The sequence below is a fragment of the Martes martes genome (genome assembly GCF_963455335.1).
Source record: "Martes martes genome assembly, chromosome: 1".
NCBI lineage: Eukaryota > Metazoa > Chordata > Mammalia > Carnivora > Mustelidae > Martes > Martes martes.
This window is the reverse complement of record NC_137888.1, coordinates 104,158,930-104,184,821: the sequence shown is the minus strand read 5'-3', so window position 1 is coordinate 104,184,821 and position 25,892 is coordinate 104,158,930. Positions and strand designations below refer to the sequence as shown.

Sequence of the window (25,892 nt, the reverse complement as noted above, 5' to 3'; positions counted from 1 at the left end):
TTCTAGACTAAGTGTGGTGGTTTAAATATGTAAGAACGTGAACAAGAATGGCTGTTTCCTTTTATGCCATTACCTAAAACTACCAGAAAAATACAAATACACAAATAATCTTACTAAACTACTTTGATATCACTTCATGGGATACTTTTTTTTTTGTCTGTACTCATTGCTGTTACAAATTATTAGAAGATGAAATGTTAAATGCTTTTAAATGAACCCCTTTCCACAATGTGCTGCTTACTTACCTAATCTCCCTTTAACTTGATTTTAGTCCCTCCCCAATACAATTCTCACATAATAGTAATTGGACAATGCAAATTATTCTTACCTTACAATTTCTTCCATTTGTTGAGTTATTATCATTCGTCCCATGAATCTATCAAAGAATTTACCATGTTACAAAAAAACCAATGATACTTACTTATAACATCAGTGGGTGAAAAATTTTTGATAGTTTTGACACTATTCTTATACATGAAACAAAACTAACCTTTTGTATTTGGAATGGTCCATTCTTAATGTTAGAAGTTACATAAGTAAATACTTATCATTCATTAAGCTTTAAAAAACTGATATTCTTGCCATTTCCATTCCAGTTATGAATGAGGTAACAAAAAAGTTTTCAAAATGGCAATAAAAATGTCATATCTTATTAGTTTAGTCATCATAATTTACAATTTCTACACAAAGATGCATATATTATTTAGCCAACAATGAATACTCACACATACCATAGTTTATTAAGTAAAGTCTCCTGACTAGAATCATTCATTTACTCACTAATTGACTTGGGCATGCATTCGTAAATACTCACTGAATGACAACCATGAGTGAGTTAAGTGATGGGGATAGAGTAGTAAGCAAAAACCTATCAGTGAACTCCAGACCTTCTTTAACTTTTGGTTGTCTGAAATCTAGAGTAAGTAGCCTGTTATCATAATGGATTTTCACAGCCTGGCCTTTCAGATCCAGCTTCCACAACCAGAACAGCTCCATTGCACAGAGTCAATTCAAGTGTACAATCACTTTCTACTAAATTCTAAGTTGAAGAACACTTTAGACAGAATTTTCATATTAATCATCTCACTAAGCAAAGAAATAAGCATTCCTTTCTAAATGTTCCTATTATCCCACTGCCAGGTCACACATGCTTAGACTTTGGCTTCATTGTTTCTTGCTAATCTCTTATTTCTACTTCCTTCACCTCCTTGTATCAGGGAGCATCACTGAAGTTTTTTTTTATCTCCACTTAATGGAATTTTATACAGTCCTGATTCCAGCCTCAATTTTGGATTTAGATTCAAAGAACCAATTCAGCTGCTATTTCCCTGGGTATCTTTTGGAGATGATGTGTGATCACTCTTTTGATTTCCCCGAGCAAAATTCCAATAAGAGATCTATTTTCCTTCATTTCACCTGTCCTGTGTCCCTTGACTCTAAGGTACTCCTATCTATTTATGCAGGTTCCATACTAGATTAACTTATCTTGCACTTTCCCTAGCCATTTCTCCCAACACACACTTTAATTTGATTCAAAATGGAAATAGTTTCATTATTCTCTTTTCTGAGTATAAAGACTACCTACACTGAAACACACACATTTTATAAAATGATTTAGTTTAAAAAGACATCAAGAGGGAAGTAAGAATCACTGGTAATCCCACTACTCAAATACAAACACTCTTGATATCCTGGAGTATCTTTTCCAGACTTTTTTTTTTCATGCATATATCTTAAAAACAAAATGGAATCATGCTATAAATACTATTGGTAACATTTTCCCTCACTTAACAAGTCCCGTCAAAAACACAGATCTACATCATTATTTTTAATGGCCACATACAGCACTGTATTTTGGGGATTACTGCATAATTTAAATAACTCACTGCTGAGTGTAGGTTTTTTCCACCTTACGGATAGTTTAAACAATGTAGCCCTGAACAACCTTGTGTATATATCTTTTCATATTTTCGTTAGGATACATTCCTAGGAGCAGAATTTCATTATTTCATTAGAAAAAATTTCTAGAAGTGCAGATGCTGAATCCAAGTTTAAAAAATTAAGAGTTGTAAAAAATAGAAAGAACTAAAGGAGCAAAGGTGCCCATCCCCCTCCCAACTCACCTCTGACAATCACCAGTTTGTTTTCTGTACCTAAAGAGTCTGGTTTTATTTGTTTTGTTAGATTCCACATATAAGTAAAATTATATGGCTTATTTCCTTTGGTATAATGTCTCTATAGGTCCATCCATGTTGTTGCAAATGGGATGATCTCATTTTTTTTTTTAATGGCTGAGTGATATTCTACTATATACATACACCACATCTTCTTTATCCATTCATCTACCAATAGATACTCGGGTTGCTACAAATGATACTTTATCTATTCATCTATCAATAGATCTTGGCTACTATAAATAATGCCATAGGGTAGCATATATCTTTCAAGTTAGTGTTTTCATTTTCTTTTTTTAAAGATTTTATTTATTTATTTGACAGAAAGAGTGATCAGAGTAGGCAGAGAGGCAGGAGGAGAGAGAGGAGGAAGCAGGCTCCCTGCTGAGCAGAGAGCCCTATGCGGGGCTTGATCCCAAGACCCTGAGATCATGACCTGAGCCAAAGGCAGAGGCTTAACCCACTGAGCCACCCAGGCACCCCTGTTTTCATTTTCTTTAAATACCCAGGAGTGGAATTACTAGATCATACAGTATTTCTATTTTTAATTTTTTGAAGAATTTACATACTGTTTTCCACAGTGGTTGCACCAATTTATATGCCTACCAACAGTGCATGAGGGGGTTCCCTTTCTCTTTACATCCTTGCCAACACCTGTTATGTCTTGCCTTTTTGATACCAGCCATTCTCCCTGATGAGAGGTGATACCTCACTGGGGTTTTGATCTACATTTCACTCATGATTAGTGATGCTGAGCATTTTTTCATGGGCCTGTTTCCATCTGTATGTCTTCTTTGGAAAAATGTCTACTCAGGTCCTCTACCCGTTTTTAATTAATTTATTTATTTTTTAAAAAGACTTACTTATTTGAGAGAGAGAGTGCACTTGAAATGGAGGGAGGGGTAGAGGGAGGAGAAGGAGAATCCCAGGCCCTCTCACCCCCTAAGTCCCCCCACCCTCCACCCCTAGGGGGTTGAGGGGAGGTAAGCAGGGATGGGGCTCAATCCCACAACCCATGAGATTAGGACCTGAGCTGAAATCAGGAGTCAGATGCTAAACCAACTGAGTCACCCAGGAATCCCTCTTCTACCTGTTTTTTAATTGAATTTTTTTTTTTTTTTTGGTGTTGAGATGAATTAAGTTCTTTATATATTTGGATATTAACCACTTATTAGGTATATCATTTGCAAATATCTTCTCCCATTCACTAGCTTCCCTTTTAGTTTTGTTGATGGTTTCCTTTGTTGTGCAAAAGTTCTTTATTTTGGTGTAGTCCTAACAGTTTATTTTTGCTTTTGTTTTCCTTGCCTGGGGAGACATATCTTGAAATATGTTGACAGAAGTGATGTCCAGGAGATTACCGTTTATGTTTTCTTTTAGGAGTGTTATGGTTTCAGGTCTCACATTTAGGTCTTTAATCCATTTTGAGTTTATTTTGTGTGTGGTTTAAGAGTGGTCCCTTTCTAAACTTATACTTTGCTAATGACAATAAAAATTAGTCCAATGTTTGTATAATCTGTCAAAGGCCATAGATTAATTATAATCCAACAATTCTAATTCTGCAGCTCTGTCTTTTCCTGGGAAATAATCTACTACTATACCGTACCTGTATAAGTCTGCTTCTGGTTGCTGACATTCTATCACAGCTATGAGTGTGTCCAAACTGGCAACTGTTTGTAATACTGCTGTTTCTGGAACTGCCACATGTGTCTGGGAAAATTAAAAATAAATAAATAAATAAATAAAAGATTACACTGCAGTTTCAGGATCCAAATGGGACCTTATCATCAATTTCAAATCTCTTTTTGGATGAAATCATAGTACACTGTAGTTGAGATCACTTAGCTAGACAGCAGAGAGAAGAAAGATTACAAAATAACAAGTAGGAAAGGAGCTATTATGATTACTAGTCTAGACAGGCCATTTGCATATAAAAAATTTAAGTCTGTATTAACAGTCATTATTTGCTCAAAGTTTATTATAAAGCAATTTAATGGGAAAAAATACGACTTTTCACTTTCATATGTGAAAACTGAGAACAATTTAAAGGTGTCTCTTATCTAAAAAAGCAGCAAAATATTAAAGGATTACATTTTTCTTAAAATCACTTTCCATTTTTCTTTAACTTGATTAAACTACATGAGGTTACCCTTGAAATAAATATGTAAGATTATTTCTTTTAAAAAACTTTTAATTTTAAAAAGCTTCAGTGGTTTAAAAAATTTCTTCCTTAGCAAGTCAAACAAAGGAAAATATCACTATAACCCAAAACCATTTTGTTCACCCAGAGCAACACTTACACATATTCAAGCACAAGCACACATGTACAAACCTTCAGGTTAGTTTCGCCATCCAAACTAGCAGTTGTAACGTGACAAGAACCATCAAGTCGATCTGAGGACAGAAGCACCAAATCTGCAGGAAAAATTTCATCTTTGGCTATTCGAACAATATCACCCACCTATAAGGAATTATGGGAGAAAAGTAAATATACAGATTTTATGAGGTAGAGACTTATTTTGATTGAGTTTTAAATAGGTGGCCTATCAGAATATTTTAATATAGGAAAGTAGGCTTTTAATTAAAGTATGATCAGATTAGAATTTGTGCTACCAAAATATAATTGATTTCCATTATTTACTAAATGCATACCCGAATGTTTTTTGATCTAGTTTTTACAAGGCCACCACTTCGAACAACATAAACAGGAGCTCCATTTACTTCATTATCTGAGTTATGTCGTAACCAATCTTCATATCCCTGTAAATATCAAAAGAACAACAAAAAATACCCTTTTTAATGTAATTAGAAGATACTTTTATTGCATGAGAAAAAGAAACATAAACACTTTTCTCAAAACGTTTATTTCAAAAAAAAAAAAAAACAAAACCCCCAAAAACATTTATTTCATTTACCAGAATTACATTAGACTAGTTTGATGCACATAACTCATTGTATTTGACATTCATTCCTACTAGGAACACTCTTCTCTTGGTGTCATTACACATGTTCCTGGTTTTCATAGTACCTTTCTAGTTACCCTTCAATTTCCTTGCAGGATACTCCTTGCACGTCACCTTTATGGGCCCCTTTTTCACCCTTCACTTTCTCACTATAAGATTTCTTCTATCCCCATGTCTTCAAAAAATCCCAAAATTTATCTCTAGCCTATATCTCTCTTTTGGACTGTAAACTTCAATATCCAACTGCATTCTTAACATCTCCATTTTGATGTGTCACTAAACATTTCAAAACTAAACTGACGATGTTATCCCTCCAAATCTATTGCACTTCCAATGTTTCCCATCTTGACAAATGACATCAACATCTACTGAATTGCTCTTAGCAGAAATCTGGGAAGTCATTCTTAATTCTTACCTTTTCCTACACCTACTTAATCTGTAAGTTCTATTACTTCTATGTAAAAATGATGTTATACTCATAAAAATAAATTCACAGAGCATTACTACAACAACAGTAAAAAAAAAAAAAGAATAGATTGAGTTCTTTCACTTTCGTAACCAATAGTCCAACAGAATTAATTATAATATGTACTTCAAAAAAATATGATAGGCTACATGCGTCATCATTAAAAAGGGGCACAGACATAAGCATTTCAGAAAGGAACCTTTGATTAAATGTTTAAGGAGTGGCAATTTTTTGAAAGTGGAAAAGGCTTTTTTGTGCTATTTTATTTTATTTATTTATTTTCAAAGATTTTACTTTTGTATTTGACAAATAGGGAGAGAAACAGCACAAGCAAGGGCAGGGGCAGAGGGAGAGGGAGAAGCAGGCTCTCTGCTCAGTGGGGAGCCTGATGCAGGGCTTGATTCTAGGACCATGGGATCATAACCTGAGCCCAAGGCAGACACTTAATCGACTGAGCCCCCAGGTGCCTCTTCTCATGCTATTTTAGAGGAAATTCAGTAACTCAGGGGTGCAGCAGAAGTACAGATAATGAAATGATATTCAAGAGATAGCATTAAGTGATAAAAATGAGGTACAGAATGTATTGTGTTCTATGCTATCATATATGGAAAAAAATGCCTGACTACGTGAATATTCTGCATAGATATCAGGACTAATGTACAAATATATCAGGAGAGGAAACGGGACTGGGAGGGGGGTTAGGAATATAAAAAACTTACTGTATGCTATTTTGTACTATTTCTGTTTTTGAAAAATATGTGAATCTATTACCTAAAAATGTAACACTATAAAATATAAAGCAAATATTAAGGATTGCTTTGAAGGTCTTTTTTTGTTTTCCCCCAGGGAGAAACCTTTTGGGAAAGCATTCTTAAGATACTTAAATTACAGTGACCTCATTTAAGATTTGGTATGTCAAATTTTAGAGAAATTTAACTGACAGTCAAAACATCTTTTCTGAAACTGTCAAAAAGCACAATTCCTTTTATGGTCAGATAACATTAACAGCTGAACAATGATAAAAACATTACCTTTTAAAACACAAATTCACAAATTCTAATCCACCTTATATGTTACTGCCAGATTAATGTTTCCAAAACATTGTTCTAAAATTCACTATCTTGGGGCGCCTGGGTGGCTCAGTGGGTTAAAGCCCCTCTGCCTTCAGCTCAGGTCATGATCCCAGGGTCCTGGGATCGAGCACCACATCGAGCATCTCTGCTGAGCAGAGAGCCTGCTTCCCCCACCCTCTCTCTGCCTGCCTCTCTGCCTACTTGTGCTCTATCTCTCTGCCAAATAAATAAATAAAATCTAAAAAAAAAAATAAAATAAAATTCACTATCTTGTTCAAAACCCCCTCAATAACTCTCAATGCTTATAGCAAAGAATCTTCCAACCTCTTTAATTTAGTATCAACCTGCAATTCTGTATTATCTTTTAATACTTCCCTCTACAGGGTCAAATATTTAGTTAGATATGTCATTCCCCAAAACAGGTCTTGGCTTTTCCTGCATTTGGCCTTTGCCTAAGTTGTTTGTTTCTATCTCACCTTCTTCACCAACTGTCATTTTTACCAATACTCCAAGTTTCATTTCTATTATTTATTCCATAAAACCTTCCTGATTATCAGATGAAGTGTTCCATTCTTTCTCTGAATATCTACAGCTCACTGTCTCTTACCTTATTAAACTATAATTACTGTTGTTTTTGGTCTAACCTCCCTTACTTCATAGGTTTTAAGTTCACAGAAGGCAAAGACTTTGATACTTCAGAGCACTATAGTCTTGCATTATACAACCAGAGAGAAGACTTAATATGTAAGTATGACTGGAAGAAGTTAAAAAACAAAATAACAACTTCATATTGAAGTATAAATAACTAATAAGGCTTTTTCTATTTTGATAAAAGTGCAAAGGCAGACTAAAAGGGGAGAAGACAAGGAGGGAAGACTGGAACATGGCAACTTTCACTTTGTAATTTTTCTAAAAATTTGTTCCACTAATCTATAGTGATGGATATATAAACCTGAACAGTACACACTCTGGTAAGTTTATTGAATGAATGAAACTTAGGAATAGTTACTACACAAGAGAAAATTTTTGAGTTCTGAAATCGTTTCTGAAAAAGGGAGAAAATCCTTATAGATCAAATTTTCTCTTTGAAAATTATGACCTTTTGGGGCGCCTGGGTGGCTCAGTGGGTTAAAGCCTCTGTCTTCGGCTCAGGTCATGATCCCAGGGTCCTGGGATTGAGCCCCCCATCAGGGTCTCTGGGCTCAGCAGGGAGCCTGCTTCCCCCTCTCTCTGCCTGCCTTTCTGCCTACTTGTGATCTCTATCTGTCAAATAAAAAATAAATAAAATCTTTAAAAAAGAAAATTATGACCTTTCATATTTCTTCTTTTGCTTTAGTTGTCAAAAAGCTCTCAAGTAAATTTAGTATTCAACTGCAATAACCATACTAACACAGGTTTGAGGTATAATCTTCCTACTTCCAATCTTTAGATTTTACATGTTTTACTTAACTCTTTTTAGAGGAAGACAGGTTGTTAATTGTTATTACATTAAACGCTCTCATTTTGCAGATATAAACTCACCACTATTTCTCAACTCCGTTAATGGCATCACTTTTCAATTAAATCCAGTGTATATTTGGCCAAATATATTGGGAAATCAGGGCAAGAAGTTTCACAACATTTTACATTGAATTTACATTCAATAGGTTTATTCATTCATTTATTTATCTATCAAACAAATGTTTATTATTGTAGGCCCAATTTGTACATGACTTTGTTTTGGTCACTGAAAATAATCTGGTATATAAAACAAATGTTTAGCTCCTAGAGCTAAACATTCAAATGAAGGTAAGAGATAAATAAACATTTACTCAACAGAACAACAGGTAGTGACAAACGATACAAACAAAAAAGACCAGATCAAGAAATGAGAGAGTGACATGGTGGTCAGGAAAAGCCTAAGATATCCATGTGGAAATGTTGCACAAACATTTGTATATGTGTGTCTGGAGTTCAGGGAATAGTTTTAGGATACATATTGATTTGAGAACCATCAACATATAAATGGTACTATAACCCACTAGACTAAATGAAATCACCTGAGAAGGAAAGTATATATAGAAAAGAGTTCCAAGGGACAAATATGTGTTACTTTGAAGAAATAAATGACATCTACAAAACCAAGTAAATATGTAACTGTATGAAGTGATTTGGATGCTTACTGAGTCGCACAAATTCTAGCCTCCAACAAAACAGTAAAAGGAGATCAAACTTAGTGAAAGTAGTAGCATGGTATTCTGACACACCAGATTTATAATGTAACTGTTAATCCATAGATTCCTCTTATCCTTCTATGTAAGTAATAAAGAATATACTAAATCCCAGAGTTATAAAATGTTTGTCAATTTTATTTCCATGTCTAATTTAAATCTTATCCCTAAATCTTATAAAATCGAAATTCACCATATTTATAATTATGATTCAATTAACTCTTTCAGGTGGAAGGGTCATCTATTTAACTGGGCCTCTGACAAGATTTTTTGAGAAGTGATAGCTATACAGACAAGACATTTCTATGACTTTATGTTTTATTCAGCATGTGTATCTAATGATCTTACTTTTCTATACCTACATTTTAATACCAATTCAAGATTTGGTTGAAGCTATCTCCCCAAGGGTATTACTTTATATAAAAATCAACATTGCCAGGGAAAGTAGTAGAAAGCAGGAAAACACTATACAATTTTTATTCAAAATGGTCATGTCAAAAGTACATGCTTCACTCCCAAGAAATATACCTCTTTTGAATTGTAATTCCTTTAAATATTGCCAAACCTACAAAGATGACTATAATAATTAATCTGTTTCATATATACATTGGTTTGTACATAAAATGCTTGTTTTTGGATGCCTCCTAGGTGTGTCAAGGGAACAACATATTTTAACAATGGTAATCATTCCATGAATCCCTAGTACCTGAAATGCAAAAGTGGCTTAACTCAGTTTAATTTGACCATATTCAATACCAAATTTGTTGCTTTCTTATGGAAATTAGTTTCACAAAAATAAATGTTAGTTTGAGGTGGAAATATTTATCAACTTCTAAATGACTTGGAGAGAAATAGAAAGTATTGTCATACCTGCTTTATGGCAGTTACTGTTATCACAAAGAATAATGGAAGTCCACTGGTAATTGGACTGGTAGGTGTATCAATCATAAGCTAGATTTACAACAACAAAAAAAGAATGCAAATATTAATATTTTTATATTGCATACATCACACTATTAACATCTAAAATCTCATACTTATTGGGAATTCTGAAAACACTATAGGAAGTGCGTATCATGATCCAGAGTAAAAAACAGGAGAGAGATATCATGCATAGAGTTTATTTCAGTTTCACCGAGTTCATTTTGTTGGCTATTATATGAAGTTAGTAGAATCTATTGCATATCCACAAATATTGCTAGAGTAGACTCAGTCACCTCTGCCTTTTTAACACAGAGTACTTAAGGTCTTCCTCCTCAGTATTTGCTTATAAGCAGAGCTACAGCTGCTCAGAATCTCATTTTACATTTCTTTGCCCATCCTGGTAAATGCTGAAAAGTCTGTCAGCAATTTTTACGCTGGAATTCAGAATAAATTCACCACTTATAAAGACAGAACAAGGAATGGGACTAGGAAAAGGATTTTTTCTACAGTGATTTTGTTATATCTACTGAGCCAGAGGGGTAGAGCTCAGAAAATGACGCCATAATTACGATCTAAATCACACAACTGAGGTTTCAATAAATTGCTGCAGAAGTAATTTTTGCAGTAATTATGTTTGGTTAGTTAAAAAAATGGATTTAATGGTTTATTAATGTTGCTTTACCCTGAATAGGCCAATTAAATTTGTTCTATTCCACAGACAAGCTGAATTCCTGATCTTAGCTAGTAATTTCACAAATGCATGTGTTAGTGGTCATGTTAACATAAATTCTCACTTTGCCAAAAAAAAAAAAAAAAGAAAGAAAAAAACCAAGTTGATGTTCTATTGACAGAAAATCAGAAGTTCCTTCTCTGTTCATGAAAGAAAGCAATTTTTTAAAAAAGTAAATGTTTCCTCAAGCTTTAAAGTAATCACTTGACAAGCTTTTTTTCTTCTGAAATTCCAGGTTCTATGAAAGAAAAGTTCAGTTTATACAAAAATTCAATGCTACATTGAAACAGATTGCTAATGTATCATCAGAAAAGAATAACCCTTTTAAAAGAAAATGGCAATCGCTCTTTTAAAATCTTGACTTATACTCAAGTTTTATAAGCTGTTCTCTTGACACTTTGATATTAGAGAAAAAAAAGGAACAATGTGAAAATTAAGAAATTGTAAAAGAGTTTATAATGCATACAGATTTAAGAAAATGGTCCCTGGATTAAAAATCTATACTAAAAAAAAAAAAGAAAAAAAAATCTATACTCGTGGGGGTTCTTAAAAATTTAAATAAAAAAAAACCCTTAAAATAAAAGTAAAATTTAAACTGAAAACAAAGGAAGAGCCTAAGAAAGATTTTCACAGCCAAAGATGGTTCCATAGGCAGAAATGTCCAAAAACATGTGCTGTATATTAAAAGCCAAAATATTTTTGTTCTGAGGCAGAGCAACTGAAATGTAAAATTGGTTTTGATTATGGGTATCAATACCACAGCATATTAATGATGAAACAAAATAAAATTAATCTTAAAATTCATAGGCTATTTTTTAGAAATCTGCATGTGGTTTAAATCACAATATTCACTGATTACAAAGGGGAAACTCTGCAGGAAAAATAAAAGTCCCATAGTCAAATGATTTAGAATGCAATGTAACTTTCCCCTGAAGACATAATTTTAGAAATCATTCTATAAACTTAATCTATTGAGAGATAAGCTTACCTGAACCAAAAATATAATAAGAAAATAAAAGTTTGCCACTCTTCTGAATTGTTCAAATAAATTTTTTGGAACAAAATTCCACACAGTATACTAAAAAAAAAAGAGAGAGATGGATAAATTAATATTTAAAATAATATACATTATATCCATGTAATAATAAGCAAAATGAAATCAGATTTACTAAGTCCTTAGACAAATTACATAAATCTTGATGCTACAAAAACTACCTGGCTTTTAAGAGTTTCAGAACTTTTATTCTATACTTTTTTCTTTCTTATACTATTTATTGCTAATTATGTAATTTAAACAGATGAGATAAACTGGAACCTACCAATTTTGCTATCAAATTCTTGATTTTTTAGAAGTTGTAGATGACAGATCTAAAACAACATTTAATAATTTATTTTGGACTCTGGTTACACAAAACTGAACTAATGTTAAAAATAAATAAGAGCTGATAAAAACATTCACACTAGATACAATTTATTTCCTATTTTAAATAGCTCAGTGTCAGAAATAAAGGAAATGGTATAATTATTTGATTATCCTTTGTTAAGTACAGAATATGGAAAAATAACTTAGAATGTGAAAAAGATTAAAAAATACTTTACATAAATGATCACTGGTATAACCACCAAGAAAATCCCATAAAGGCATGAAAATCTGTCACAATGTCAATTTTTAAAGTAGACAGTCAAATGACCTTGGACTAATCTCTCTGTACCCCACTTTGTGCCTCTATAAAATGAGGACAATAATAAACATAGTGTATAGGGTTGTTAAGATTTACATAGCTAATATATTTATGAAGCACTTAGGACAGAAACTGGCTCATATTAACCGCTATGTATCTGTTGTTAGATTACTAATCAGCATACAAGCCTAAAATGCTATATTATAGGGGTAGGGTAAAACAGTACAAATTCTACTTGTGTCACTAACTGCTCACAACACAATTTCATACATGAAACAGGAAAATACTTTGTAGCACTGTTACTTTATCTACATACATTCTCTCAACAGAATGTAAGATCCTTGAGGCTAGGGACATGGTTTTATTTACTGCTGTATCTCCAGCACTTACCACTACTAATCAGCACATAGCTGAAGATCAAAACTTGAGCAGAACATAAGAATACACACATAATAGATACATACATACATAAGGCTGAAATGCATTTTTTTTAGATAACTATCCTATCTCAAGGCAATGAACCCTTAATGGTTATAGACCATTTTAAGATTTGTAAGAGGCAGTTTACCTAATTTTCTCTGGTGCAACGTAAGATGATTCTAATTTCTGAATTATCTTATTTAGAAAATTCACTTCTTCATCAGTTGTTTGAGACCTCAAATGTCCTTTCCCATATGAACAATTTTATAAATAGGGTTAAGTTCCCAAAAGAGCCCACAAAAGCCTGTTTGACCCAAAGATATATAAGCAGTACAACACCTAACAACATTTCTCTCAGGTGAAATTATATTTTCAGTTCTAATCTGAAATATCTGAAACATATTTTCCTGTGGTAGTGGTACCACCAGTGGCTCCAGAATCTGGGAGTGGGGATTATGTTCAGGGCTCTGGAGAGAAGAGATGTAGATGCTTTCTATTCACTCTTCAATGTGTAAAAATGAGATGGTAACTTATCATCTCTAGCTGATCTTTTTTTTTTTTTAAGATTTTATTTATTTATTTGACAGACAGAGATCACAAGCAGGCAGAGAGGCAGGCAGAGAGAGAGACGAGGAAGCAGGCTCCCCGCAGAGCAGAGAGCCCGATGCGGGGCTCGATCCCAGGACCCTGGGATCATGACCCGAGCCGAAGGCAGAGGCTTTAACCCACTGAGCCATCCAGGCGCTCCATCTCTAGCTGATCTTAACTGGAGTAAAAAGACAGTTGTCCCTACAGGGGTTAGAGTATTCCAGGTAACTCCCTTAGTCACCAAATCAAATATATAAAACTTCACAGGAATCAAGTTGGCAATGTCCTAAGTTACATCAATCTATTTAAATCATAACAATGACAATATATTTTGTCTTCCAGAATCTCAAAAAGAACAATTACATAAATTGGAATTAGGGTAATTTGTTTCAGGGTATTTTCTTTGGCTAGTTCAATAACACACGGAAAAACTCAGAATAAATAAAATTTTCTTATGAAAACTAGCTTACAAATATTAGTAATTGTTATTTCCAGGTTTTCTAAAATACAAATATATTAATAAACTGAACAAGTCTAAATTCTGTGCTTATCCTATCATATGTAGAGGAGAAACTACAGAATAAATATTAAACAATATAAAAATATTCTAAGAAAAATAGTGATTTATTATGCTTTAAAATTATTTTAGTTATTATGTAATAATGGTCAATAAAAATAAATTAGAAGTATAACTTCTTTAGAGCTATGTATATGACTATACAATTGACATTTTTTTCCTCAAATTCTGACATCAGTAAGAAAACCAAAACATAGTTATGAAATTAAATCTTTTGTAAAGAAGTTGAAATTTAAGTTAAGGTAGTTACTATGGTAAATTAAACAGAGATATCAGGTACCTACAACGTGCAAGACACTTGCACTATGGGAGGAACTAAGAAGTTTTAATATTAGAGGAAATTAAGAAGAAAATATCAATAGCTATATTCAAAGATAAAGTAAGTGAAGGAATAGATAAAGAATTAAAATGAAAAGCAGTCAGTGAGAAAGAAAAATTTAATGACGAAGGTCCTATTTGGCAGGGGCTTTAAGAGGGGAATATTCAATAGGCTGAAAATAGGGGGCAATTAGAGGAAGACCATTTTAGGAAAAAAAGACAGCATGAACATAGGCAGAGAGGAGGAAAGTTCATCATGACTCTATGAGATAGATAATAATACAGTGTGGAAGAGTTTAAGGAAATACTAAGGGAGTATAGTTTGTAAAGGGAATTTAGAAAAAGTCAGCCTCAATATGGTCAGAATAAAATGGACACTGTCTAAACAAGTGCCCACATTTCTGAATCTGTGGTCAAAAACGTGAATTTTACATTTCCATAAAAACATGAAATCTACAATCTCTGCAGAAACATAAAATCTACATTTAAAAAAACATGGTTATCAACACGACATCATAGCAAAGGCATAGTTGGAAGTTCAACACGTTTTTATGGAATAGCAGGTAATCTGGTTTGCAGGAAGTATGAGAAAACAGTAGTGGAATAATAAAGGAGTAATGAGAGACAGAATCCTCATATGCTTAAAAAAAAAGCAATGTTTATTTAAATATCTACATTTTTGAAATTGTGGTCAAAAACAATAAACCTAATACTTCTGCATATGAATACAATCCTATAAAGATACTTAATCACAAAAGTTTTCCAGGACACTCAGCTTTCAATACTCTCAGAAGACTAAAGGGATCCTCTAACTCCCAGCAGATAAGAACTACAAAAACTAGATTTTAAAAATGGATTCAGGAAAGTATCCAAAATATGGACAGAAACTGGAAGAGAGTTTAATTTTAAAAAAATGTAAATGGAGGGAATATAAATTGTGAACTATGGCTTCTTACCCTGTAGACACTACGTAACTCTCACACCTATGGCAGCAAACAGTAGGGGAAAACTATACTCTTATCACAAAATATGACAGAGATTTGAGTTCAGGGCTGGAAAAGTAGACGGAAATTTAAGGGGAAAGTATTGGTAGTGAAGAACCATGCAAGGAAAATGACCCAAATTCAGAATGTAAACCATCCAAACTTAGGCTGACAGCTAATCTGCACCAAAAAGGAATAAACTGCAGATATATGCAATAACAAAGATGAATCTGGATTATTGTTACATCAAAAGAAGCCAGACACAGAAGACTCATACTATATGACTGTACTTAAATGAAATTCAGAAAAAACCATAGTTATAGAAAGTAGATCAGTGGTGGCTAGCGCTAGAGGTGAAGAGGAAAAGAACTAGCTGCTAATTTTTTAGTGATGGATGTATTCTATATCTTGATATTTGATGGTCACATGTTGTTACACATTTGCTAAAACTCATCAAATTGTATACTTAAAATTGGTGAATTTTAGTGTATTTAGATTATACCCAAATTAAAAAAGTTTTTTTCCAAGGACTTTTTAAAAAAGGATTTTACTTATTTTTACTATTTATTTGAAAGAGAGAGTGTGTGTGCAATAAAAGATGCTTCTTAAGGTGGTCTATGAAGTAAAAGAAATGATTTAAGGAGAACTCTACTCTTAGTCTCTTTGAATCACATCTCTAACTACACTGTCCAATAGGTAACCACTAGCCACATATGATTGACATTTAATTTAAAATAAATTAAAATTTAAAAATTAGGTTCTTCAGTGCCATTAGCCACATTTCATGGCCTACCTAGTCCTAAATAACTACTGGCTATCATAGCAGACAGCAAACATTTCCTCTATGAGGAGAGGAAAGTCTATTGGGACAGCATGACGCTATAATCTTCAGTTTCAAGATAAACTAAGATATCTTAAAAATGTCATAGAAAGGGGCGCCTGGATGACTCAACTGAGCGTCTGCCTTCAGCTCAGGTCATGATCTCAGGGTCCTGGGATGGAGCTCTGCATCAGGCTCTCTGCTCAGAGGCGAGTCTGCTTCTCCCTCTCACTCTGTGATCTCTCTCACTTTCACTCTCTTTCAAATAAAATCTTTTTTAAAAAGTCATAGAAAAAAATGAAATGAGGAAGAATATGTGAGTGAAGCAGTATCTTGTTACTATAAAATGTTTACAGAAGAGTGGTAAAATTGGAGGAAGTCAGGTTTTAAAGTCACACAGAACTGAGTTCAAACTCCAGTCTTGTCACTTACTTGTGTGCAACCCTGTAAATTATTTCCCAACACTTTAATTGAAGAAACAAATATAAAATGAGCATAATGCTTTGCAAAAGCTGCCTCAGGGCTGTAAAAGAATTAAATGATATGAGATGCACATAACATAGTGCCTGGCACACGGTATAAATATTAGTTCCTCAGTTTAACTGCAACTAAGGATAATTTCGGTTACCTGGTATTAACACTGGCAACTCCTTTTACTTTACAGTTCACAATTTTGGTTAAGATAAATTTGCCAAAACCATTTCCTTGATTTTTTTTTAAGGATATAAATGTATACTAGAACACATAAATCACTTTTCAGAACAAAACTGAACATATCTATAGTTTTAATATTGTGTTAATGCTTACCTTAGATGAAATGATCCGGTTATCTATAAATTTCTGAGGTGTGTAAAGGCCATTCTGGGGAAACCTGTTGGCTATGTAAATAGTTCTTGTGTCACTTTGATGTGGTGGGTCAAAACCCTAAGACCAAGCAAAAGAAAAATAATGATCAACAAGGTTAGTTGTTATGATTTTTTACTGTTGGTTTAACTAATCAGATTGTACCTATTATTACTAGACCTGAATTGCATATAGGCTCAATCTATCTAATTATTAGCAGAGTTAAACATATATTTTTTTCTTTCCCAGGTAAACTAGTATATTATCCTCAAGTATAAACTAACTAGCTTATACATCTGGTGATGAAAAATGATCCATACTCTGTTAGAAATGCTTCCATAAAGGGAAAAAAATCATAGAGAAGATTTACAGAAGCATCTGAGGATAAGACTTCTTTCCTTCCCTTTCATTCCTGTGGGTTCCTTACCTTTCTTCTTAATATGGATTCCTACTCAGTGATGTGGAAATCCCGTGTAGCAATGGTCTAGCCAGAACCTACCACATCTGATGACAAATGTTTATTATTTTATTTCTTCCACAACCAGATCAACTTGGTTTCAAAGAGCTTTGATCCCACAGGCCTCACAATGCACCGGGTAGGGTCTTGCCCAGATTCATTTCACACAATTTTCTCTTTGCGTTAGTTATATAATCAAATCCCTGAAATATGGATATATAATTCTGGCCTGAAAATTAGGATACCATCTTTCAAAGTACATTTAGTAATGATCTCCAGTGTAAAAGTTTTCACTGGAACAAAAATACTGATACTTTATTCCCAGAGTATTTTACTATTTTCCTAGGTGGCAACTGAATCTTCAACACTCGTTTGGCAGATCTTGGAGACATTCTGACAGGTTGAAAGCAACCACCAAAAGCAATGCCTTTTGGCAGGGGTTCTACCTGGCAATGATTTGAAATTTCTCAGATTTTCATTTCTTTCATGGTGGTCAATGGCTATTTACTGCTGCTACTAAGTTACTAAAAAGTTAACTAAAGTTGGTATTCTTGACTATAAGGATCCACTTATAGATATTAAAGACTCTAATTCAGTAATCTACTAAGTAAGTGATGTGGCTGCCATTCAACACTCAGCATCCCTGTAAAATTTCCATTAAGCACATACATACACAGAAAGTGGAAATTTCCATACTACCTAGATGTATACTTTGTTTAGTACATCAGAATATCAACAGTGTTATGTATAAGTTTCAACTGCTGTTATTCTGAGTTTTAAAAAATTTATTCTGTGATCTTAGAAAGAGCTAGTATAAGACTGTGAAAATTAAATGCATTTGTACACACCATAAAAAACCATGAAGTTTCATTTTATTTGTTTATTCTATTTATAGTGATGACCACATTTTGTGGATGTGAATGTGTCATTATGTGTCTGATTTCAAAATCAGTTTCTTCAAAGATAAAATGTGGCATGCATTTTTATCTCCCTCATAAATTTTCCTTTAAACATTTCATAATTGTTCCCTATAATAACTCATGGGGGAAAAAGGCAGGTCTCAAAACTGGAGCTGTAACTCATTGATCTATCTAGAATATTGCAATCATCTAAAAGATATATGCCATTTATCCATTCAACAAATATTTACTGAGTTTAAGTACCATGTTAATCTATGTAGGATTATGTGATTTGTTAATTACTCAAGCAAATCACAGTATGCTCCAACTAAATAAATAAAAAGGAATGAACAAAGAGTTTGCATGCTACTCCTGTAATCTATTGCTGTATTTCTCAAAGGCGGTTCACATGAAGTTTGCCAGTAAAGTTCATAAAGTTATAAGAGAGACAGACACACAGGTAACTGGAACATTGGACCGCATGAAGCATATTTATTCCACATCCACTCTGTAACCATGTAAAAATAATAGCAAGTTACATACCATGTATGTAAGCTTTAGGGATAAATTAAATGTAAAAAAAGTAAGTTTATGGTTCTGAAAGAATATACAAATCTTTTTTTTTTTTTTTTAGATAGAGAGCGAGTGAGCATGCACGTGTGCACATGCATGTGAGGGCGCGATGCGGAGGGAGAGGGAGAAAGAATCTTAAGCAGGCTCCGTGCTCTGTGTGGAACCTGATACAGAACTCAATCTCATGACCCTGAGATGATGACCTGAGCTGAAATCAAGAGTCAGATGACTGAGCCACCCAGGTGCTCCAAGAATGAACAAATATTTAAGAAGATGTCAAGACAATTGAGACTGGGAACTACTGATATAGAATTTTATTTTTTGCTAAATTCCAGCAAGACTAGAATGTATTACTATGTACGTCTAAAGTTATGAAACATAAAGCAAAAGAAGGACTCAAATTACGTATGTTATTTATATATGTTACTATTGCAACACCTCATTCATGACTTTCCAGGAAGCAAATACTCATCCTTTTCCATTCATCTTTACTGGCTTTACCAGTAATCACATACTAAAGTTTTGAAACTCCTTAGATTTCTATAATTATTTTAAGGGGATATATTGAAATATTTTTAAAATGAAATCAATTTTAAATTAAACTGAATTTTAAATGCAGTATCATTACATTCCAAAATACCATAATTTAACATAATTCCAAAAGGAGAATGACAAGTTTTTCCTTATTCTATAACATCCACTTATACATTTTTCAGTTGTAATTAATTCACATGATCTGAATCACTTTACAATCAATGGCATGCCTGTATGTGTGGGTATTTTTTTTTTTTAAGATTTTATTTATTTATTTGACACAGAGAGACACCGTGAGAGAGGGAATACAAGCAGGGGGAGTGGGAGAGGGAGAAGCAGGCTTCCCGCTGAGCAAGGAGCCTGATGCAGGGCTCCATCCCAGGACCCTAGGATCATGACCTGAGCTGAAGGCAGATGCTTAACCATCTGAACCACCCAGGTGCCCGGGTGTTTTTTTTTTTTTTTTTTTCCACACAAAATAGTTACATTTTATATTTATGACTATAAATTTTGTATCTGGGATAGCTAGATATCCCTTATGGAAAAAACCTCTAACTTCGGTTCATTAACACTACCTTCTCTGCAACATATTAAGTCAGCCATAAGCAATAAAAATAAAAGAATAAAACTGTCAAAAAATAAAGAAAGTGACTTAGAGCAGGATCCATAAATGGGCTTCTGATCTCTGAAACTGTATGCAAATTTACATAACGTGCATTTTTCTGATGAGAGTGAGCACAGGTTTCACTGGTTTTTCATGATGTAAAGAAGCTTAAAACCACTTACCTAAAGTCTTGCTTTACAATCAGTTCTCCATCTCAATATTGCAGATTTTAAAAACACCAGACAGTTTATGCTCTACTCTTTTTAAAAGGAGTCAAAACAAACATATTATCAAAATTAACTGTATAACTATACTCTTAGGGTGAAGTTCAAGTATTGCATGCTTTTCTAGCAAATATTAACCACAATTCACAGCACTGAGAAAGAAATACAGTCTGAACTTCCTAATCACTAGGAGGGCTACATGCCCCGGGGTTGGCACACATTTTCTGTTGTCATCTCAGACTAACCATTCACACCTTTAACTCCTAAGTGCTAGTCTGCTTTTGTTCTCCTCTGATTTCATCTTGCCCTGGGCAAAGAAACTGAGATAGATTAATGCTATTCTAGTCATTCTGATTCTATTTTAATAGCATGTAGAGCTTTGGAAGCACACAAATTTAAGCTGTTTAAAAATAAAAAACTCCCATATTCTATAAAAGTCTGAAATTCAAAACCTCTTTTCAGTCTAGATTTGTGAGCATATGTGAAAGTCACAGGTATTTAAAAAAAAAAAAAGTGGGTAAAGTGGAAAAAATCTCGGGATGGTTTCTTGGGGAAGAACTGACAACACACAGAATTGGTTTGAAAAAAGAGACTCCTTTTGTAACCATAAGCTGATGAGACCTAGGGAAACCAAACAAGTAAACAGCTTTGTAATTTTTAGAAGTTAGTCTTTGGCACACAGCAGTACTTGGAAATGAATCACAAGATTTTGCATTTTCATACCAAATATACCAGCCTCTCCATAATCTTAAAAGCTCAAAGATTTTATGAAAAATACAAACATTACACATAAAAGCACTAACAAGAGACTAAAACCATAGTCCTATACTTAAAAGTGTTACACTTCTTTAACATAACTAAGAAGACATCATCTTTAGGGTTCACAGTGATCAAAGTAAATTTGTGCTTCTTATTCTTATGTGATTTATTTCCTCTAAAATATAAAGAAAAAAGCTTCAAAATAAACCACACACCAAAAAATCCATCAAAACTCAAAAAACAAAAAAAAGAAGCTTCAGATTCAAAACTGCAATACCCACCATTATTAAAATAAATGAACAAAAGCTTTATTTACGTCACAGACTTTATTACATGACAGAAAGTTATTTTTGTTGGCTGTATGCTCCAATGTACATAGGCACATGAAAATGGCCTAGCAAAAATATGATACTGGGGAAGAATAGTTTATTTTATTTTATTTTTTTTAATTTTTTTATTTTAATAAACATATAATGTATTTTTATCCCCAGGGGTACAGGTCTGTGAATCGCCAGGTTTACACATTTCACAGCACTCATCATAGCACATACCCTCCCCAATGTCCATTTCCCCACCACCCTCTCCCGTCCCCCCTCCCCCCAGCAACCCTCAGTCTGTTTTGAGATTGAGTCTTTTATGGTTTGTCTCCCTCCCAATCCCATCTTTTAGAATAGTGTATTTTAATCTATAAACTTAATTGTGAATTAAGTTTGTGAATTGTAATTCATATAATTGTGAATTTTGAATTACATAGACTTTAAATACACCTATATGAAGGTACTATAAGAGCAAGACAATTTTACACTGTTAACAGAACAAAGGAAGGTGATAGAGAATAACTTAAAATGTCCGTGACATAAACAAACACAATAATCATGCATTTTTGTTTCAAGTTACATAATTTTCATTTTAGGACTTAAGGTTGATTGCCATCTATCAAACCAATCTGGGCTTCTAGGAACTTTGGTTTACTGCAGGGTTGGGTTAGGACTGGCTTTCTAACTATATGATATAAAATACAGAGTGATCTTTAATTCTAAAACTCTTAAATCATCTGTCAGTACTTTACTACAGGAAGGTCATCTCTGATAGCGTATGGTATTACTTCCCAAACTTGATTTCCTATTTCAACATAAACCTCCAGCAAAAGCCTCCTCATCCTTTAAGTTTCAGCTTAAGAGTCCTTCTCAGTGGAGCTTTACCTGACACTCCTTTTTCCCAGAAACAAAGGCAGGCATCTGTTATTTATTATGCTCACCAAACCTTTTACACACTTTCAGTAGGGATTTTATTACATGGAATAGTAATTGCTTGACTGTATATCCATCTCCCCGCTCCAGATTAAAGATTCTTAAAGGCAGCAAGTACCAATTAATTATTTAATGAATATTTAGTGAAATGGGCTAAATTCTCCAGTTTCGAGGTTCTAGATTTAGTTTTTAAATATCTTTAACCATGACTTTTCTACCAAATTGAATTTATATTCAATGATATTTAAATGAGTGAGTCTGCAAAGTGAAGTCTACCATTACTAGTAAAAGAGAGGCTAATAAGAAGCTTTTCATTCTGCTGTTCCTAGATTTATCTTATTCTCATCAAAGCCATTTGTTAAAGCTTTACAGTTGTTTGGGGTTCATTTCTGGATGTCAAAGAAACCAACTTCTATTAGGGAAACACAACCACAATGAGATACCACCTGCCACCCATCAAGATGGCCATTACAGAAAAAAAAAAAAAAAAACAAACCAAACCGAAACAGAAAACTATTAGTACTGACAAGAATGTGGAGAAATTGGAATCCTTCTGCATGCCAGCAGTAATGTAGAGTGGTACAGCCTCTGTGGAAATACGGAAACTCTTCAAAAAAAAGTAAACACAGAATAATCATATATGAGCCATCAATTTCACTTCTGGGTATATACTCAAAAGACATGGAAGCAGAGACTTGAACAGATATGTGTATACCCATGTTCAAGGCAGTATTATTCATAAAAGCCAAAAGGTGAAAGCAACATAAGTGTTCATCAACAGATGAATGGATAAACCACATATGGCACATATGCACAATGAGCTATTATTCAGCCTTAAAAAAGGAATTCTGACAGCTGATACAATATGGATATACCTGAAAGACATTATGCTAAATAAGTCTGTCATGAGAGAAAAGTATTGCATGATTCCTCTTTTTTAAAAGATTTATTTATTTGAGAAAGAGAGAGAGCGTGCGCACATGCATGCACATGAGCAGAGCAAGGGGGAGAGAGAGAACCTCCTGCAGACTCCCTGGTTAGTAGGGAGCCTAAGGCAGGGCTCAATCCCACGACCCTGAGATCATGACCTGAGCTGAAACCAAGAGTCGGACACTTAACCAAATGAGCCACCCAGGCACCTCATCAGGGGCCGGTGTATGATGCCTCTTACACAAGAAATAGACAAATTCAGGTTGTTAGGTGTTTAGTGAATGGGGGAATAGGGAGTTTGTGTTTAAAGGTTATGGAATTTCAGTTTGGGAAGATAAAAAAGTTCAGGACATGGATGGTGGTAATGGCTGCACAACAATGTGAATGTACTTAATTAAGCTACAGAACTGCAGACTTAAAATTGGTTAACATGATAAATTGTTCATGTTATATATATATTACCACAATTAAAATATCAATTAAAAATCAATTTCATCCATTTGAAATTTTCTGATGGAATAGAAGAGTCCTATTTGGTTATAATTCAACCATTATAATAATGAATGTCTTTTGTTTGTTAGACTGGTGATTTCCATGTATGGCAACAGAGACATTTATGATAAAAATAAATGTGTGAGGCTGTTTTAGTGTAGATCAAATTCAAAAATAATAGACTTAGGGTTCCTGGGTGGCTCAGTGGGTTAAGCCTCTGCCTTCAGCTCAGGTCATGATCTCAGGGTCCTGGGATCAAGCCCCGCATCGGGCTCTCTGCTGATGCATCAGGAGCCTCCTTCCCCCTCTTTCTCTGCCTGCCTCTCTGCCTACTTGTGACCTCTCTTTCTCTCTCAAATAAACAAAATCTTAGGAAAAAAAAGACTTTAAAAATAATAGACTTAAAAACCCTAAATTTGATTTTGTTATTGTTCTGCCTATCAGGTTGAACACTGATTAGACAAGAAGTGAAGCTGGTAAATCTTCTAACTGTGATAACCAAATTAGAAACAGATAGTTGTACAAAGAAATTTTTTTTTTTGGTACATGCATGAAAGAGCGAGTGAGTGCACACACATGCGAGCGGTGGGGGGGGGGGCACAGAGAGAGAGATTCTTAAGCGGGCTCCATGCTAACATGGAGCCTGACATAAGGCTCCATCTCAATCCCTGAGATCACCACCTTAGCCAAGATCAAGAGTCTGTTACTTAACCAATTAAGCCACCCAGACGCCCCTAAAAAGAAATTTCTACTCAGGTTTCTCAAATACTTCCGAGCCTTCTCCTTCTCCCTTCACAATCATACACAGCAGTGCAATGAAGATGGTTTATAGGTCCTCCTTAGAATATCAGAAGCAATGAGTTATAACTGAGACAGGCTGGAGACATGTTGTCAATCAAATAGCAGATCCTTTACACAGTATATCCAAAGTCTAATATTTAAAAATATCAAGCACAAGGGCGCCTGGGTGGCTCAGTGGGTTAAAGCCTCTGCCTTCGGCTCAGGTCATGATCTCAGGGTCCTGGGATCGAGCCCCGCATCAGGCTCTCTGCTCGGCAGGGAGCCTGCTTCCCTTCCTCTCTCTGCCTGCCTCTCTGCCTACTTGTGATCTCTGAAAAAAATAAAAATAAAAAAATAAAAATAAAAATATCAAGCACAAAGACACAACCACAAAATTCTAAAGAACAACATGAAAAAGCATATTGAAGTCAAAGAACAGAGACATAGGGTGAATCCTATTTAGTTATTTAGAAAAGAATTGGCACAGCCACTCCAACTTCTAGCAACCATCACTCTCATCAGTCAGCAGCCATCAACATCCAGGCAAGACCCTTCACCAGCAAAAAGATTATGACTTGCTGAAAGCTGAGATTATGGTTAGCATTTTTAGCAATAAAGTATTTTTAAACAGAGGTATGTACACAGTTTATTTAGACATAAACTGCTGCACACTTAATACAGTATAGTATAAACATAAATTTTTTTTATGATTTTTTATTTATTTATTCAAAGACAGAGATCACAAGTAGGCAGAGAGGCAGGCAGAGAGAGAGGGGAAGGGAAGCAGGCTCCCCGCTGAGAAGAGAGCCCGATGCGGGGCTTGATCCCAGGACCCTGAGATCATGACCTGAGCCGAAGGCAGAGGTTTTAACCCACTGAGCCACCCAGGCACCCCAAACATAAATTTTATATGCACTAGGAACCAAAAAATTCATTTGACTTGCTGTATTGTGATACTCCATTGTGTGTGGTGCTCTGGAATTGAACCCACAACACCTCCAAGGTACGCCTGTGCACTACACTTTCAGCAGTCCGCATTAGCACAATGATTACACCATTTGAATATTATGTCTACTGACATCATGACTGCACATTTACATAATGAAATAGGTATTATTATTTTTAAAGATTTTATTTATTTATTTGACAGAGAGAGAGATCACAAGTAGGCATAGAGGCAGGCAGAGAGAGAGGCGGAAGCAGGCTCCCTGCCGAGCAGAGAGCGTGACACGGAACTCCATCCCATGACCCTGAGACCATGACACAAGGCGAAGGCAGAGGCTTAACCCACTGAGTCACCAAAGTGCCCCTGAAATAGATATTATTTAATATAAGTATTTTTTAATTTTTCCTTCATATAACAACCAGTTTTGATGTTGATTTTTTAAAGAAGTTATTATGTAGTCAGGTTACATATTTAAATTTTATCACAGGATAAGAAGGGATGAAGCATTTATAAAATATTTGTTAGGGTCTGATAGGGTTGGAAAAGCAATTAGGTACTTGGGAGACCAAAATATACATTATAAATATTCAATTTTGGGTCTATAATAGGATCCCTTAAATTAGAAGCTGCTGCTTTTACAATGAGCTGTATAGTATAGGCAGTATTCACACCA

At 34.3% G+C, this 25,892-nt stretch overlaps 1 protein-coding gene across 1 annotated transcript in view; it reads right to left on the bottom strand.

Moving 5' to 3' along the window:
• Positions 1 to 25,892, bottom strand: part of ATP11B (ATPase phospholipid transporting 11B (putative)) — a 113,805-nt gene that overhangs the window by 70,908 nt on the left and 17,005 nt on the right. The window contains exons 2-8 of the mRNA XM_080809564.1: positions 16,736 to 16,852; positions 11,529 to 11,618; positions 9,757 to 9,837; positions 4,827 to 4,934; positions 4,507 to 4,635; positions 3,781 to 3,884; positions 329 to 376 (exon numbers count right to left, since the gene is read on the bottom strand). Coding sequence (XP_080665690.1) covers positions 329 to 376; positions 3,781 to 3,884; positions 4,507 to 4,635; positions 4,827 to 4,934; positions 9,757 to 9,837; positions 11,529 to 11,618; positions 16,736 to 16,852 — 677 coding nt within the window. The remainder of the gene's footprint in view (positions 1 to 328; positions 377 to 3,780; positions 3,885 to 4,506; positions 4,636 to 4,826; positions 4,935 to 9,756; positions 9,838 to 11,528; positions 11,619 to 16,735; positions 16,853 to 25,892) is intronic.